General features: G+C 43.8%; 1 protein-coding gene across 1 annotated transcript; it reads left to right on the top strand.

Moving 5' to 3' along the window:
* The first annotated feature begins 2,581 nt into the window (after positions 1-2,581).
* LOC129105279 (protein phosphatase 1 regulatory subunit 15B) lies at positions 2,582-5,841 on the top strand. Its single transcript, XM_054616216.1, has 2 exons — positions 2,582-4,096; positions 5,625-5,841. Exons 1-2 carry the CDS (start codon positions 2,582-2,584, stop codon positions 5,838-5,840), a joined length of 1,731 nt encoding a protein of 576 aa, XP_054472191.1. The 3' UTR covers position 5,841.
* Positions 5,842-14,745: the final 8,904 nt, after the last annotated feature.

The raw sequence follows: 14,745 nt of genomic DNA, 5'->3' as shown, positions 1-14,745 counted from the left end.
TTTATTTTTTATCTCCCTGCATCTGGACATCCACTTATGTCTCCTCCACTCTTCTTCATCCCTTATTCCTTCCTTTTCTCTCCTACCTCCTCTTCCTTCTCCTACCCTCCTATCTTTCTCCTCCTCCTACCACCATCTCCCTTTTTCTTCCCTTCTCCCCCCTTCCTTCTCCTACCCACTCCATCCTCCTCCCTTCTTCTTATTAACTTCTCCTACTCCTTCCTTCCTATCTTCCTCTTTAAGATAAAATAATCCTTTATTAGTCCCGCAGCGGGGACATTTACAGGATTCTCCCTTGTTCTCCTCCCTTCAACTCCTCTTCCTCCTCCCTTATTCTTCCTCACTTCCTTTTTCATTTTCTCATCCTCCTCCCTCCTATCTTTCTCCTCCTCCTCCCACCCCCTTATCCCTTGTCATCTTCCCTTCAACTCCTCTTCCTCCTCCTCCCTTCTTCCTCTATTTTCCTTATTTCTCCTTTCTACCAGCTTTAGATTAAAATGTTCTTTACCTTTGTTACATGAGAACACTTGTACTGGATTATTTTCACATTGCCATACTGGTTACTGGGGAGCCATACTGGTTGAGCAATCTTCATCCACTGAGGAAGACTGTGAAATGTTGTCAAAAGCTCTGGAAAAGGGAGTCACTTATCAGAAAGGTTAAAGCACACAAACAATGTTCAAGAAAAAATAAATCAAACAGGTGGATATTATATATATATAAATATATATTATATATAAGTATATAATATATATATTTTTATAATACAAAATATATATATAAAATATATATATATACACAAATAATATATATAAATAATATATATTATATAAAATATATACACAAATAATATATATAAACATACAAATATATATATATATATCTTATATAAAATATATTTTATATATATATTATATAAAATATATATATACATAAAAATATATATATATAATATATATAAATATATATATATATATATTATATAAATAAATATATTATATAAAATATATATATATTTATATATATATTTATATTATATATAATATATATATTTATATAATATATTTATTTATATAATATATTTATTTATATAATATATTATATTTATATAATATATTTATTTATATATATATATATATAAATAAATATATTATATAAATATATATATTATATATATAAAAACATGAATCTAATATCCTTAAATAAAGCTGTAGCTCCTTATAAGGAGCTCCAGGTCAGGCCGGTCTGTGGGCGGCTCACAGCTGATGACCACGTGGCAGCGCTCCCACCGCCCTAACACCGCGACGCTCCCTTGCCGCGCGGCAGACTGACGCGTCGCAGCGTCACGACGTATGACGCGTCACGCAGAATGACGCGTCACGTTGAATGACGCGTCACAGCTGATGAAACCTCTCCCCGGAGCCAGCGCAACACGGAAGCGGCGGTTAGCAGAGAAAACGCGCTTTTATTCGGACTGAAACCTGGATGTGTTCGGCACCGTACGCGGATAAAAGCAGCCCGAGCTGGAAAACAGACACTTATTCTGGTTTTACGATATAAAACATATCTAAATCAGCGTCACTCCGGTCCGTGCTAACCGCTAAGCTAAGTTAGCTCCTCCTGCTAAGCTAACCACAGGATGGCTCCTCCGTCGTGCTCGCACCGGGACTCGACCTCCGTGTTTTCTGTCGCTGCGTTCTCCCCCAGGAAGAGGTCGACCCACCGCTGTCAGAGGAGCGTCACGGCCGGTGTGACGGACGTCGTCCCCTGGGTTCCCTCCCGCTGCGGGGGCCGGTGTGCGCGGCGGTCTGTGTAGGAAGACGACGGTCCGAATGAGCGCTGCGTATTTATACGTGGAGCATATCTGCCCCTGCTGACCCGGGCCGGAGACCCTAACGGCCCCTGCTGACCCGGGCCGGAGACCCTAACGGCCCCTGTTGCCCTGGTGATATCTGCCCCTGTTGCTCCGGGCTGGAGACCCTGCAGCCCCGGCGATAACGGCCACTGGTGATAACGGCCCCTGTTGACCTGAGCCGGAGACCCTGCAGCCCCGGCGATAACGGCCCCTGTTGCCCTGGTGATAACGGCCCCTGTTGCTCCGGGCCGGAAACCCTGCAGCCCCGGCCACTGTTGCCCCGGTGATAACGGCCCCTGTTGCTCCGGGCCGGAGACCCTGCAGCCCCAGGGATAACGGCCCCTGTTGCCCTGGTGATAACGGCCCCTGTTGCTCCGGGCCGGAGACCCTGTAGCCTGTCACCTCACCTGAGATTCCCCGTTTCTCAGGTGCGCTGACGTCACATAATAAATACATTATTAAATAAGTATTTTTGCACTTTTTTTTCCTTTTGAATACATCATGTTAAGAAGTATGATGGGAGAGGAACATTTATCCAGCGGGCAGAGTTCGTCCCCCAGCGCCGGGCGGGGGTCACCTCCCCGGGCTCGGCGGTCAGGACGGCTCGTGGCTCGGCCTGCTGTCTCGGCCCACCATGGCGTTCCTGCAGAGATACCTCCCTGGACGACCGCGGCCCACCAGCCGGTCTGAAACCAGCTTCGTGGAGGAGGAACGAGACTTCCTGAGATGTCTGGACGACATGATGCCGCTCACCCCGCACCCGGCGCCGCACATGACCTACCTGCGGTGTCAGCACGCCGGCCTCCCGGAGCCCGGCGGCGGCAGCGCCTTGCCGTGGCTCACCGGGGATTCTCTGCTGGAGATGGGGATCCAAACCCCGAAGACATAGACTTGAATCTCTGCCAGCAGACCCAGATGGGGTACCTGTCTTCTGTCAGGACCTTCTTCAGCCACGTTCTGTTGAGCTCGGTGTCATCTCAGGAAATCAAACCCCCGGGGCAGAGCAGGACGTGGTGGGGGAACCTCTGGGTGGGGGAGGAGGGCTCACACAAAGGGACCTGGTCCGAGGCGCCCCCCGTTACGGGCCGTCTTTGTCCGGGAGAGACAAAAGCACCCGAAACAACCGATGCGTGGACGCTGGGAGAACACGCTGGACCGACCGACCTCAAAGAGCCGCCGGCCAACAATGGAGGCCTTCAAACGGCCCAGAACCGCCGGCTCAGCGTCGGTGAACGCCTGAGCGGGTCAGGAGCCGCCGCCGCCTGCAGTGAGGTGGCGCTCCTGACCCCGGATCAGGACAACGGGTACTCCAGTCTGGAGGAGGAGCTCTTCCAGGTGAGGATGCTGGAAGCCCCGAGTGAAGCGCAGCGGGAGGCCGACTCGGATGAAACTAGCGCCGCCGTCGAGACAGAAATGGAGGACGAGATCCCCGAGGAAGGAGAGTCTACATCGGGAAAGGTCGACGACGACGAAGAGGAGCAGCAGGAGGAGGAAGAGGAAGCAGAAGCAGAGTCCGAGGAGGCTCCTCAGTGCCAGAACAAAGCCATCGCCTTCATCATGGGTTGCCCCTGCAGCGACGAAGACGACAGCCAATCAGACGGGGAGTCCAGCGATGAAGACGACGATGGTTTTGACAGCGAAGGCTCGTCTGATGAGTCCGACTCCACCGACGAAGACGACGAGGAAGAGGACGAGGAGGAGGAAGAGGACTCTGAGGCGGAGCGGCTGTGGAGCTCGCTGTGCCAGAGCGTCGACCCGTACAACCCCGAAACTTCACCGCCCGGCTGCACACCGCCTCCTCGCCCAGGACCATCCCCACCTCCTCGCCGCTGTCCTCCACCCAGTCCACGCCGGACTCCTCCCCGACCCTCCCTCCCCCTCGCAGCCTCCTCCTCCTCCCCTCCGTCCGGCAGCGACTTCTGGGACGACTCCACCTCGGCCAGCGAGGCTGACGAAGCAGAAAGCCTCCGCCTGTGGAGCTCCTTCAGCTGCCCCGCCGACCCCTACAGCCCCCTGAACTTCCAGGCCTCCCTCAGGACTCAAAGGCCCGTCGAGGAGGCGGGACCCAGAACCAGAACCAGGACCAAGAAGGCCTCCCAGACTCCCTCTCGCTCCCTCTACCACAACCCAGCGTCTCCGCCCGAGTACAGGAAGGAGGAGGCCGAGGAGAGGCTGGACAGTGGCTTCTCTGAACCCTCCACCTCCTCCTCCACCTCCTCCTCCACACAGAGCTGCAAGAAGGTCAGTTATCATCAGGAAGTCCATTCATCACAAAACTCACTTCATTTAGAATCTAACAACCATCTTTTTTAATTGTATTCAAACCCAAAAATACTTTAAAAACAAACGCACAACAAAAAAACTTTTCTTCCAACAAAACCTTACAGAACATAAAGATTTTCTACAAATGTAATAAATTAAATAGTGAAATGTTTTCACAAGACCAGAAGGTTTTATTTTAGTTTCTGAACCTTTCTAACGAGCACTGACGGTGTTCTGACATTTACCAGTCAGAAAGAACGTCTGAATGATGAATAATCCTGAACCTCAAACACCACCTGTCTCTCTGTCTCTCTGTCTCTGTGTCTCTCTCTCTTTCTGTCTCTCTCCCCCCTCTCTCTGTCTCTATCTGTCTCTCTCTGTTTCTCTCTCTCTGTCTCTCTCTCCTCTGTCTCTCTCTCTCTATCTGTCTCTCTGTCTGTCTGTCTCTCTGTCTGTCTCTCTCTCTGTCTGTCTCTCTCTCTCTCTCTCTCCCCTCTCTCTCTCCCCTCTCTCTCTCTCCCCTCTCTCTCTCTCCCCCTCTCTCTCTCTGGGTATTTCTGCTCTGGTTTCTCCATTAGGAGGCGTCTCGTGTTACTGTGGTGATTCATGAGGTTAAACATGTTGGAACTGAATCACACGGACCAGTTTAGTCACCAGTTTAGTCACCAGAGTCCCTGTTTAATAATGAATATCTAACATGTAATCCAGATCCTTCATTTTGACGTTTGTTCTCACTGATGTTAGTAAAGCAGCAGAGGTGTTGATACATAATTAACATGTTTACCGTCTGTGGAGGGTCACACATTTGAACTCAAGATTTACATAATCAATAAATTAAATTAGTACTATCCTGGTCACACTACAACGTGTTTTTATGAACATTTTTAAATTAAAGTGTTCACTTTAAAGTTGCAGGTGGTTAAGGTGGATATATATATAGCTGGGTAGTTTAGTCTATAGTAATACATCATTTATTAGGTATTTATATTTTGTATTAATATTCTGAATCAGTAAAGTAACTTAAGTTATCAAATACATTTTGTGCAGTAAAAAATACAATAACTCCCTCTGAGTTCAAGTGTATTAAAATAATAAAGTGGCATAAAATGGAAATACTCAAGTACCTCAAAATTGTACTGAAGTACAGTACTACTACTTGAGTAAATGTAGTTACATTCTACCACTGGTTCAGAGGGTTTTGGTTTCTGTTTTGTTATGAAGTTTAGTTTATTGTCTTGAATCAGCTCTGACTGATCATTCATAAAGAAACTGATCAGAGTCAATTCTGGTTTAAAACCTGCTAAAATATCAAAGAGCCACAGGAGCGCTAAATAAACGTATAATAAGGAGAATAAATACATAACATTTTAATCTTTTAGCTGTTTTATTGTCAGAGTTCAGTTCCAGGTAGGATTTAATCTTTTTAAACCCCGATACAGGAGGTGTGAAGCGTCTCCACGACTACCAGAATTCAGTAAACGGGACTTTTTCTTCTTCTTGTCTTAAGGTTCGTTTCTGTGACGTCGTGGAGGAGTTCTTTGCCAGCTGTGGTGAGGAGGAGGAGGACCGGCGGGGCCCCTGGGAGGAGCTGGCCCGGGACCGCTGCCGGTTCCTGCGGCGCTGCCAGGAGGTGGAGCACAGCATCGCCTACTGCCTGCAGCCGCAGCACCGCGGCCTGGTGTACCGCCGCCTCGTCTCCGTCCTCTACGTCCAGGACGCCTGAGGACCAACGATCTGTCCTCTACGTTCTGGCAACCTGAGGACCATCGGGACGTCTGCTGACCATCAATATGTCTTTTCCGTCCTGTAGGCCTAAGGACAATTGATTCGTTCTATTTGTCCCAGACAAAAGAGGACAATCAATTCGATCTGTCCTCTACTTCCTGGACGCCTGAGGGTCGATCTGTCCTCTACTTCCCGGACGCATGAGGGTCGATCTGTCCTCTGCTTCCTGGACGCATGAGGGTCGATCTGTCCTCTGCTTCCTGGACACATGAGGGTCGATCTGTCCTCTGCTTCCTGGACACATGAGGGTCGATCTGTCCTCTACTTCCTGAACGCATGAGGGTCGATCTGTCCTCTACTTCCTGGACGCCTGAGGGTCGATCGGTCCTCTACTTCCTGGACGCCTGAGGGTCGATCTGTCCTCTACTTCCTGGACGCCTGAGGGTCGATCGGTCCTCTACTTCCTGGACGCCTGAGGGTCGATCTGTCCTCTGCTTCCTGGACGCCTGAGGGTCGATCTGTCCTCTACTTCCTGGACGCCTGAGGGTCGATCTGTCCTCTGCTTCCTGGACGCACGAGGGTCGATCTGTCCTCTGCTTCCTGGACGCACGAGGGTCGATCTGTCCTCTGCTTCCTGGACACATGAGGGTCGATCTGTCCTCTGCTTCCTGGACGCACTAGGGTCGATCTGTCCTCTGCTTCCTGGACACATGAGGGTCAATCTGTCCTCTACGTCCTGGACGCCTGAAGGCGACCTTGTAGGTGAACACCCGTCATACTGAGGAAATGAAAAGCTGCACTTGTAAAGCAGTGAGACACTATAGAGACACAGAGGACAGGTGGACACACAGAGCTGATGGACTCTAAACTGACTTCTTCTCTTGTTTGTTTCTGCAGCTTCGTCTCTCTGGACTGAAACATGATTCAGCGACTGCTTTAGTAGAATACTGACTGGTGATCTGAAGGGCTCCTTCACTCGTGGCTTCACTGTTCGTTGAGAAGTCCTCACTGTGTTCTGGTTGGACACCGTCTTCTTTTCTTTCATTTTTTTCTTTCTGGAGACCGAAAGACATTTAAAAATATCAGCAGCTGTTCCCAGTTTGTTGGTGAAATCATCCGGTTCACATTTTCAGTTTTTAGTACCGATGATTAAATCACAGACACAGAAACAAGCGGCTGTTTTCATCAGAAACACTCGAGGAAAAGTTTTAAAAAATGATAAAAAATCGGTTTCTCTTAGGACGTCAAAATAATTTAACCTCCTCGGGCCTCTAAAAATCCATCAAATGGAAACGGTCGACTCAAATGAACATTGTTTTCATTACACTTTCAAATGCCAGATTATAAAATAAATTAATCTATTCATCGTTAATTGTCAAAAAATAGTGAGAAATGTTCCCAGAGTCTTACTGATAACTTGTGTATATATATGTGTACATGTGTATATATATGTATATGTGTGTATATATATATATATGTGTGTATATATATATATATGTATGTGTGTATATATGTATATGTATGTATATATATATATATATATATATATATATATAGTACCAGTCAAAAGTTTGGACACACCTTCTCATTCAATGGTTTTTCTTTATTTATTTTGTTAATAAATTCTACATTGTAGATTAATATTGAAGACATCCAAACTATGAAGGAACACATATGGAATTATGTGGTAAACAAACAAATGCTCAACAAACCAGAATATGTTTTATATTTTAGATTCTTCAAAGTAGTTGAATGAGAAGGTGTGTCCAAACTTTTGACTGGTACTGTACATAAGTATATATAAATATCTAACTAACAGGAGAATTCACATTTGAGAACCTGGAATTGACTTTTGTGATTTTCTCTCTTTCGAAATGGCAAAAAACGATTGATCAATATTTAAAAAAGTTAAACTAATCGAGAGAATAACAGCAGATATTCCCATTTGAGAAACCACAAGCAGAGACTTTTATGAATAAATCCACTAATTGATTTATAAAGATTTCAGCTCCACCTAAAACACACACTGAGGATTTGTTAAATAAATTGTATTATTGATCGAAACAGCAGCTTCTTTCTGTGACTCGGAGTTAAAGATCCCGTCAGTCACAGATTAATCAGACGTCACCTGTTTGGAGGTGATTCAGGTGTTTTTCTTTATAAGCTTCTACTTTTAACTTTAAAGCCAAAGATTTAAAGCTTGTGTGTTTGGTGACGGGAGGAGGAACCGAAGTGTTGGAATCTGATCGATTTGCATGAATCGATCTTATTAATGTAATAAAATGCTCCTCTTGCCTGCTCTCACACTAATCACTGATAATCAATGCATAGTGTTCTGCCTCTAATCAGTATACGAGTAACCGGTATTAAAGTCCCTTTAATGATCTCCTTCACACAGCGTCGGTTCCACCTGAAGCATAAAAAGTGTTATTTTATAAAACAGCTGATGGACAACTTTTAAAGTGGCAAAATTATCATTTAAATTCAGAACTAAAACCACGACTGTTATCAGAAGTATTGATTGATATCCAGTAATTATCATCCATCGTCACATTGTTCCTCCACAGATGAAAGCATCATGTCTATTTAACCGAGGATTTAAAGACGTGAATACAATTAGTTTTCTTGGAGAGTTGCGACTAACAATTATTAACGTCTTGATTTAATAAATTCATCTTTTTGGTCTACAAAATGGAGAAAATATGCACCTTTATAGTTTGACTGCTCAGATATTCAGTTCTAAAAACAAAGAAACGCAAATTTCGCATTTCAGAAGAACCAGAGATTGTATTAATCGACTAATCGTTTCATCTTCAGCAGTAACTTGTATTAATGACACTCTAAAGCCCTTCTTTAAATCTAGCCTTTATTAATGAAGAATGTTCTAAACATATCGTATGAATGTTTAGGTAGAGGCAGCCATTGAGAATACATCGGCTAATATTCACAAAACAAAAATCATATCAAACGGCCTGTTTTGACAATGTGACAATGTATAAAATACTTTCCCCCAGTGTCAGTATCAAGTTTAAAGTGGCAGTCCTTAAGATTTCAGTCCTGGTTGATGTTGGCAGCACCTTGTTTAATGGCAGTAAACAGCAAACGTAGGAAAATACTTAAAAATATCGTTGTTTTGACAAAGAAATTGGCCTTTTTTCATCATTCTGTGATCTGATTATTATGCTGCACCTAGAATCTGTAGAAGTCAAAGTCGTTGGTTACTTCACTTCAATCGGGGCGGCCGTTTAATAATGACCGGTTAATTATTTTAAAGTTACCTCCTTCAGCAACATGTACTGACATTTTTATTTACATTGTAAATCTTTTGGGATTGCCACTTTTTAAACCTTCAAAGATTTAATCCTGAAACAAATGTTTATTTTCATGTTCTTTTTATTCCAAAAATAGTGAAAATGTTGTCATATCAAACAGCACATCGGAGGAAAAGACAGTCGGCTTCATTCAAAAACTCATGAAAAAGCTCCACAGGTGCAGCCTCCAGGTGTGATGACGACACAGGTGACGTCAGGAATATGTTTGGGTTTATTAAAGCTGAGTCAGGAGTTAAATATGTTAAAGTGTCTGCATGTTGCACTAATATAAAGTCTCCACACAGGAAACACATGTAGACACGAGGAACCGGGTCGTCTTGGCGGATGTTTGATGTTTATAGCTGCACGGCGTCGCGTTTTCTGTCAGCTGATGTTGTCGTGACTAATAGTTAATACTCAGAAGGGAATGCCACATTTTAATTTAATTTTAAAGGAGTCCAACAGAAAAACTGCAGGTTGAAACAACAGGATGAATCTGTGGTGTTATTTTAGTCTGAAAAAGAAAAAGGTTTTTATTTTTCTAATGCTTCGTTTGGTGGGTAACTCGTTCTGCTTTATCGTTTCCTCACAGCTGAATATGAGTCTTGAATATTAAATCAATATTTAATGATCACACACTGGGTCCTTTGCCTTTTTTCTCCTTCTACGTTTTCTCTGATGCTCAATTTTATTTAACACCGAGTTTACAAAAGAAGTGGATTTGAAATGTGAAAAGGTGTTTTATGTTCCAAACAGATCGGTGATGCTGCAGTTTGTCCAGCAGGGGGCGCTGATTACTCAACAGTTGTAAGCTGTCGACACCTGCAGGACGGGAGGGTTTCAGGTAAACACAGAAACAGCTGCTGCAGTTTGAGGCACACAACTAGTTTATGGACTGTGATGAAAATGGGGCTGATCATTCGTGTTCCCCTGATGATGAACCGTAATATATTGACTTTTCCTGTTTCTATTGTGTCCAATGCTTCTGTTTGTAAACAAAAACATGCCGAACTAACATAATTTATCTTTTGTGCCTCACAGGAACATTTTCAGCCTTTTTTAATGTTTCTATCATTCTATCAGGGTGTGAGATTTTTGGAATTTGAGACTTTGCACCACAGCTTCTAAAATATTAAATATAATATTAGACAAAATACAGACAGTCAGAACATAAAGGACAAAAACATCCCCATTGAAACACATTAAAATCACAACATTTGATCCCATGGCCCTCTCAAGCTTCAGCACAGACTTCTAAATTGTCCTTTTTCCTATTTTCCAGCAGATTGGGACATTTTCTCTTGTTTGCCCTATGGGGCTAATGCATGCTACTCTCCTGGTGTCCACTAGGGGCGTTGCTGTTGTATTATGGAGCACTATTGATAATCATTGACATATCCCAGGATGTGGGAAAAAAAACAATTCACATTATGTAAAGAAAATGGCATTTAAAGGGTTACTATTCTGAAAATAAATTATTTTTTAATAGTTATGATCAGGCAGGGAGATTTAAATCTGCAAAAGAGGAAATTATAATAATACAATTTTTATCGCAGTTTTTTGACGCAGACTATTTTCTCCTACAAGGACATCAGGACTTTTTTTTTAAAGGGCTGCACAAGAGTTCATGTTGTTATGAAGTGAATTCTGCAGCTTTTTTATAATATCTGACATAAACAGTTCAAACACTAGATGTCGACTAAATTCAGTGACGTCTGTTGCATCTTAACATACGACAGATTTACATCTTACATTTGCATCGTCATCTTTTAAGTGGACCATGAACAGAAACTTATATCTGGCAATTAAATCTAGTTACAAGTTTACACATATCATATTATTTTAAGTTTTTAAATCATTCAAATTAAATTTGAGAGCAGCAGATGCAGAAATACAATATGTAATATGGCCACTCAACCGTAAACGACTAATGCTGGTTTTTTTTTTTTTTTTTAAGGCTGTCCGACAAACAATGCGTTTCCTGTGAGTCCTTCATATTAAAAGTATGTTAAATGCTTTTAATGTGAAGCTGCAACGGTAGTTATGATCAGGCAGGAATATTTAAATCTGCAAAAGAGGAAATTATAATAATACAATTGTTATCGCAGTTTTTTGACGCAGGCTATTTTCTCCTACAAGGACATCAGGAACTTTTTCTTTAAAGGGCTGCACAAGAGTTCATGTTATTACAAAGTCAATTCTGCAGCCTGTTTTTATAATATCTGACACTAATAACAGGAGGTTTGGTTTACTCATGCGTGTAAAGTATTCATTTGTTGTCATTAATTGGCACTGAATGGATGAAAATCTGATGAAAAGAGATTATTTCAAACTTCCACAAGTGAAAGCTCTGGAAGAAGTAAATAAGAAAGTAGTAAATGGCCCTTTTTATATTTAAACTTTCTGAACTTTCAGTCCCAGTGATGTTTCTTCTGTCCAGTTCATCAGACACTCTAACGTTAATAGAAACACATGATAATGCATCTATTGTTATTATTATTGTTATTATTATCTAATGCCCGTCCACAGTGTTGATGATTTGTCTTCAGGTATTTCTGCTTCAGTTCAAGTCAAACAGGAGTTGAAGGAGGTCTCAGGTCTCCGTCAGACTCTCCTCCACAGTCCGGTCCTCCTCCAGCTCCACCAGGCCCTGCAGGTATTTGATGTACCTGATGGCGGCCCTCAGTGTCTCCACCTTGCTGAGGCGCTTGTCGGCGCTCTGACCCGGCAGGTGGTCCCTCAGTTTGGCGTAGCCCTGGTTCACGCACCGCACCCTCTGACGCTCGCGCTCGTTGCGCTTCTGGATGAACGCCGGCTCAAAGGGACACTCGTAGACGCTGAAGTGTCCGTGGTGGTGGTGGTGGTGGTGGAAGGGGGCCAGGTAGGGCAGGAGTCCGGGTCTGGGGCCCCTCAGGGGGTCCATGCCGGGGGGGTAGAGGAGGAAGGGGACTGGAGAGACGCCGCAATCCTCACGGTGACCAGCAGGGGGAGACACGCTGAAGCTCAGGTAAGATGATGGAGGGAAGGTGGAGCTCATCATGTGACCTGTAAACACACCACGGACCAGTAAACACGACCAGTAAACACACCACGGACCAGTAAACACACCTCGGACCAGTAAACATAACCAGTAAACACACCACGGACCAGTAAACGGACAACGGATCCAGTGAACACACCACGAGCTGTAAACACGCCACGGACCCACTAAACGAACCAGTAAACACGACCTGTAAATACACCACAGACCCAGTAAACACACCACGGACCCAGTAAACACGCCACGGACCCACTAAACGAACCAGTAAAACACCACAGACCTGTAAACACACCACAGACCTGTAAACAACCAGACCTGTAAACGCACCACGGACCCAGTAAACACACCACGGACCCAGCAAATGAACCAGTAAGCGGACCACAGACCCAGTAAACATGACCTGTAAACACACCACGGACCAGTTAACACACCACAGGCCCAGTAAACACACCACAGACCACCAGTTAACACACCACAGGCCCAGTAAACACACCACAGACCTGTAAACACACCACGGACCAGTTAACACACCACGGACCAGTTAACACAGCACAGGCCCAGTAAACACACCACGGACCAGTAAACACACCACAGACCTGTAAACACACCACAGACCTGTAAACACACCACGGACCTGTAAACACACCACAGGAACACCCAGTAAACACACCACAGGCCCAGTAAACACACCACAGACCAGTAAACACACCACGGACCTGTAAACACACCACGGACCTGTAAACACACCACAGGACCCTGTAAACACACCACGGACCAGTGAACACACCACGGACCAGTAAACACACCTCAGTGAAGCTTCATCTTGTTGACCTGCAGAGACACAAACAGAGATGAGAGAAACCACCTGAAACACAGTAACTTTGATCAAACATACAATATACAGGTGCATCTCAATAAATCAGAATATCATGGAAAAGTTCGTTTATTTCGATAATTCAATTCAGAAAGTGAAACTCATATATTATATAGATTCATTACACACAGAGTGAAATATTTCAAGCGTTTATTTCTTTTAATTTTGATGATTATGGCTTACAGCTAATGAAAACCCAAAATTCAGTATCTCAGAAAATTAGAATATTACATAAGACCAATAATACAAAGGATTTTTAAAACAGAAATGTCAGCCTACTGAAAAGTATGTTCATATATATATATATATATATATTATATATATATATATATATATATATATTTTTTTTTTTTTTTTTTTTATATATATATATATATGCACTCAATACTTGGTCGGGGCTCCTTTTGCATGAATTACTGCATCAATGCGGCGTGGCATGGAGGCGATCAGCCTGTGGCACTGCTGAGGTGTTATGGAAGCCCAGGTTGCTTTGATAGCGGCCTTCAGCTCGTCTGCATTGTTGGGTCTGGTGTCTCATCTTCCTCTTGACAATACCCAACAGATTCTCTATGGGGTTCAGGTCAAGCGAGTTTGCTGGCCAATCAAGCACAGTGATACCATGGTCATTAAACCAGGTATTGGTACTTTTGGCAGTGTGGGCAGGTGCCAAGTCCTGCTGGGAAATGAAATCAGCATCTCCATAAAGCTTGTCAGCGGAAGGAAGCATGAAGTGCTCTAAAATGTCCTGGTAGACGGCTGCGTTGACTTTGGACCAACACCAGCAGATGACATGGCTCCACAAATCATCACTGACTGTGGAAACTTCACACTGGACTTCAAGCAACTTGGATTCTGTGCCTCTCCACTCTTCCTCCAGACTCTGGGACCTTGATTTCCAAATGAAATGCAAAATTTACTTTCATCTGAAAAGAGGACCACTGAGCAACAGTCCAGTCCTTTTTCTCCTTAGCCCAGGTAAGACGCTTCTGACGTTGTCTCTGGTTCAGGAGTGGCTTGACACGAGGAATGCGTGGTGCGTGGCTCTTGATGCACTGACTCCAGCCTCAGTCCACTCCTTGTGAATCTCCCCCAAATTCTTGAATGGCCGTTGCTTCACAATCCTCTCAAGGCTGCGGTTATCCCTGTTGCTTGTGCACCTTTTTCTACCACACTTTTTCCTTCCACTCAACTTTCTATGAATATGCTTGGATACAGCACTCTGTGAACAGCCGGCGTCTTTAGCAATGACCTTTTGTGTCAATGACTGTCTTCTGGACAACTGTCAAGTCAGCAGTCTTCCCCATGATTGTGTAGCCTACTGAACCAGCCCTAGAGACCATTTAAAGGTTCAGGAAACCTTTGCAGGTGTTTTGGGTTAATTAGCTGACAAGAGTGGGACATCGTGAGAACTTTTTCACAATATTCTAATTTTCTGAGATACTGAATTTTGGGTTTTCATTAGCTGTAAGCCATAATCATCAAAATTAAAAGAAATAAACGCTTGAAATATTTCACTCTGTGTGTAATGAATCTATATAATATGAGTTTCACTTTTTGAATTGAATTATCGAAATAAACGAACTTTTCCATGATATTCTAATTTATTGAGATGCACCTGTATATACCCTGCTGTTTAAAGGTTTGTAATCTCCTGCTGTAAAGCTTGATTTTGTCCAGT

The sequence above is a fragment of the Anoplopoma fimbria genome, chromosome 17 (genome assembly GCF_027596085.1).
Source record: "Anoplopoma fimbria isolate UVic2021 breed Golden Eagle Sablefish chromosome 17, Afim_UVic_2022, whole genome shotgun sequence".
NCBI lineage: Eukaryota > Metazoa > Chordata > Actinopteri > Perciformes > Anoplopomatidae > Anoplopoma > Anoplopoma fimbria.
Note: the sequence above shows the minus strand (reverse complement) of the source record. Positions and strands in the feature narration are given on the sequence as shown.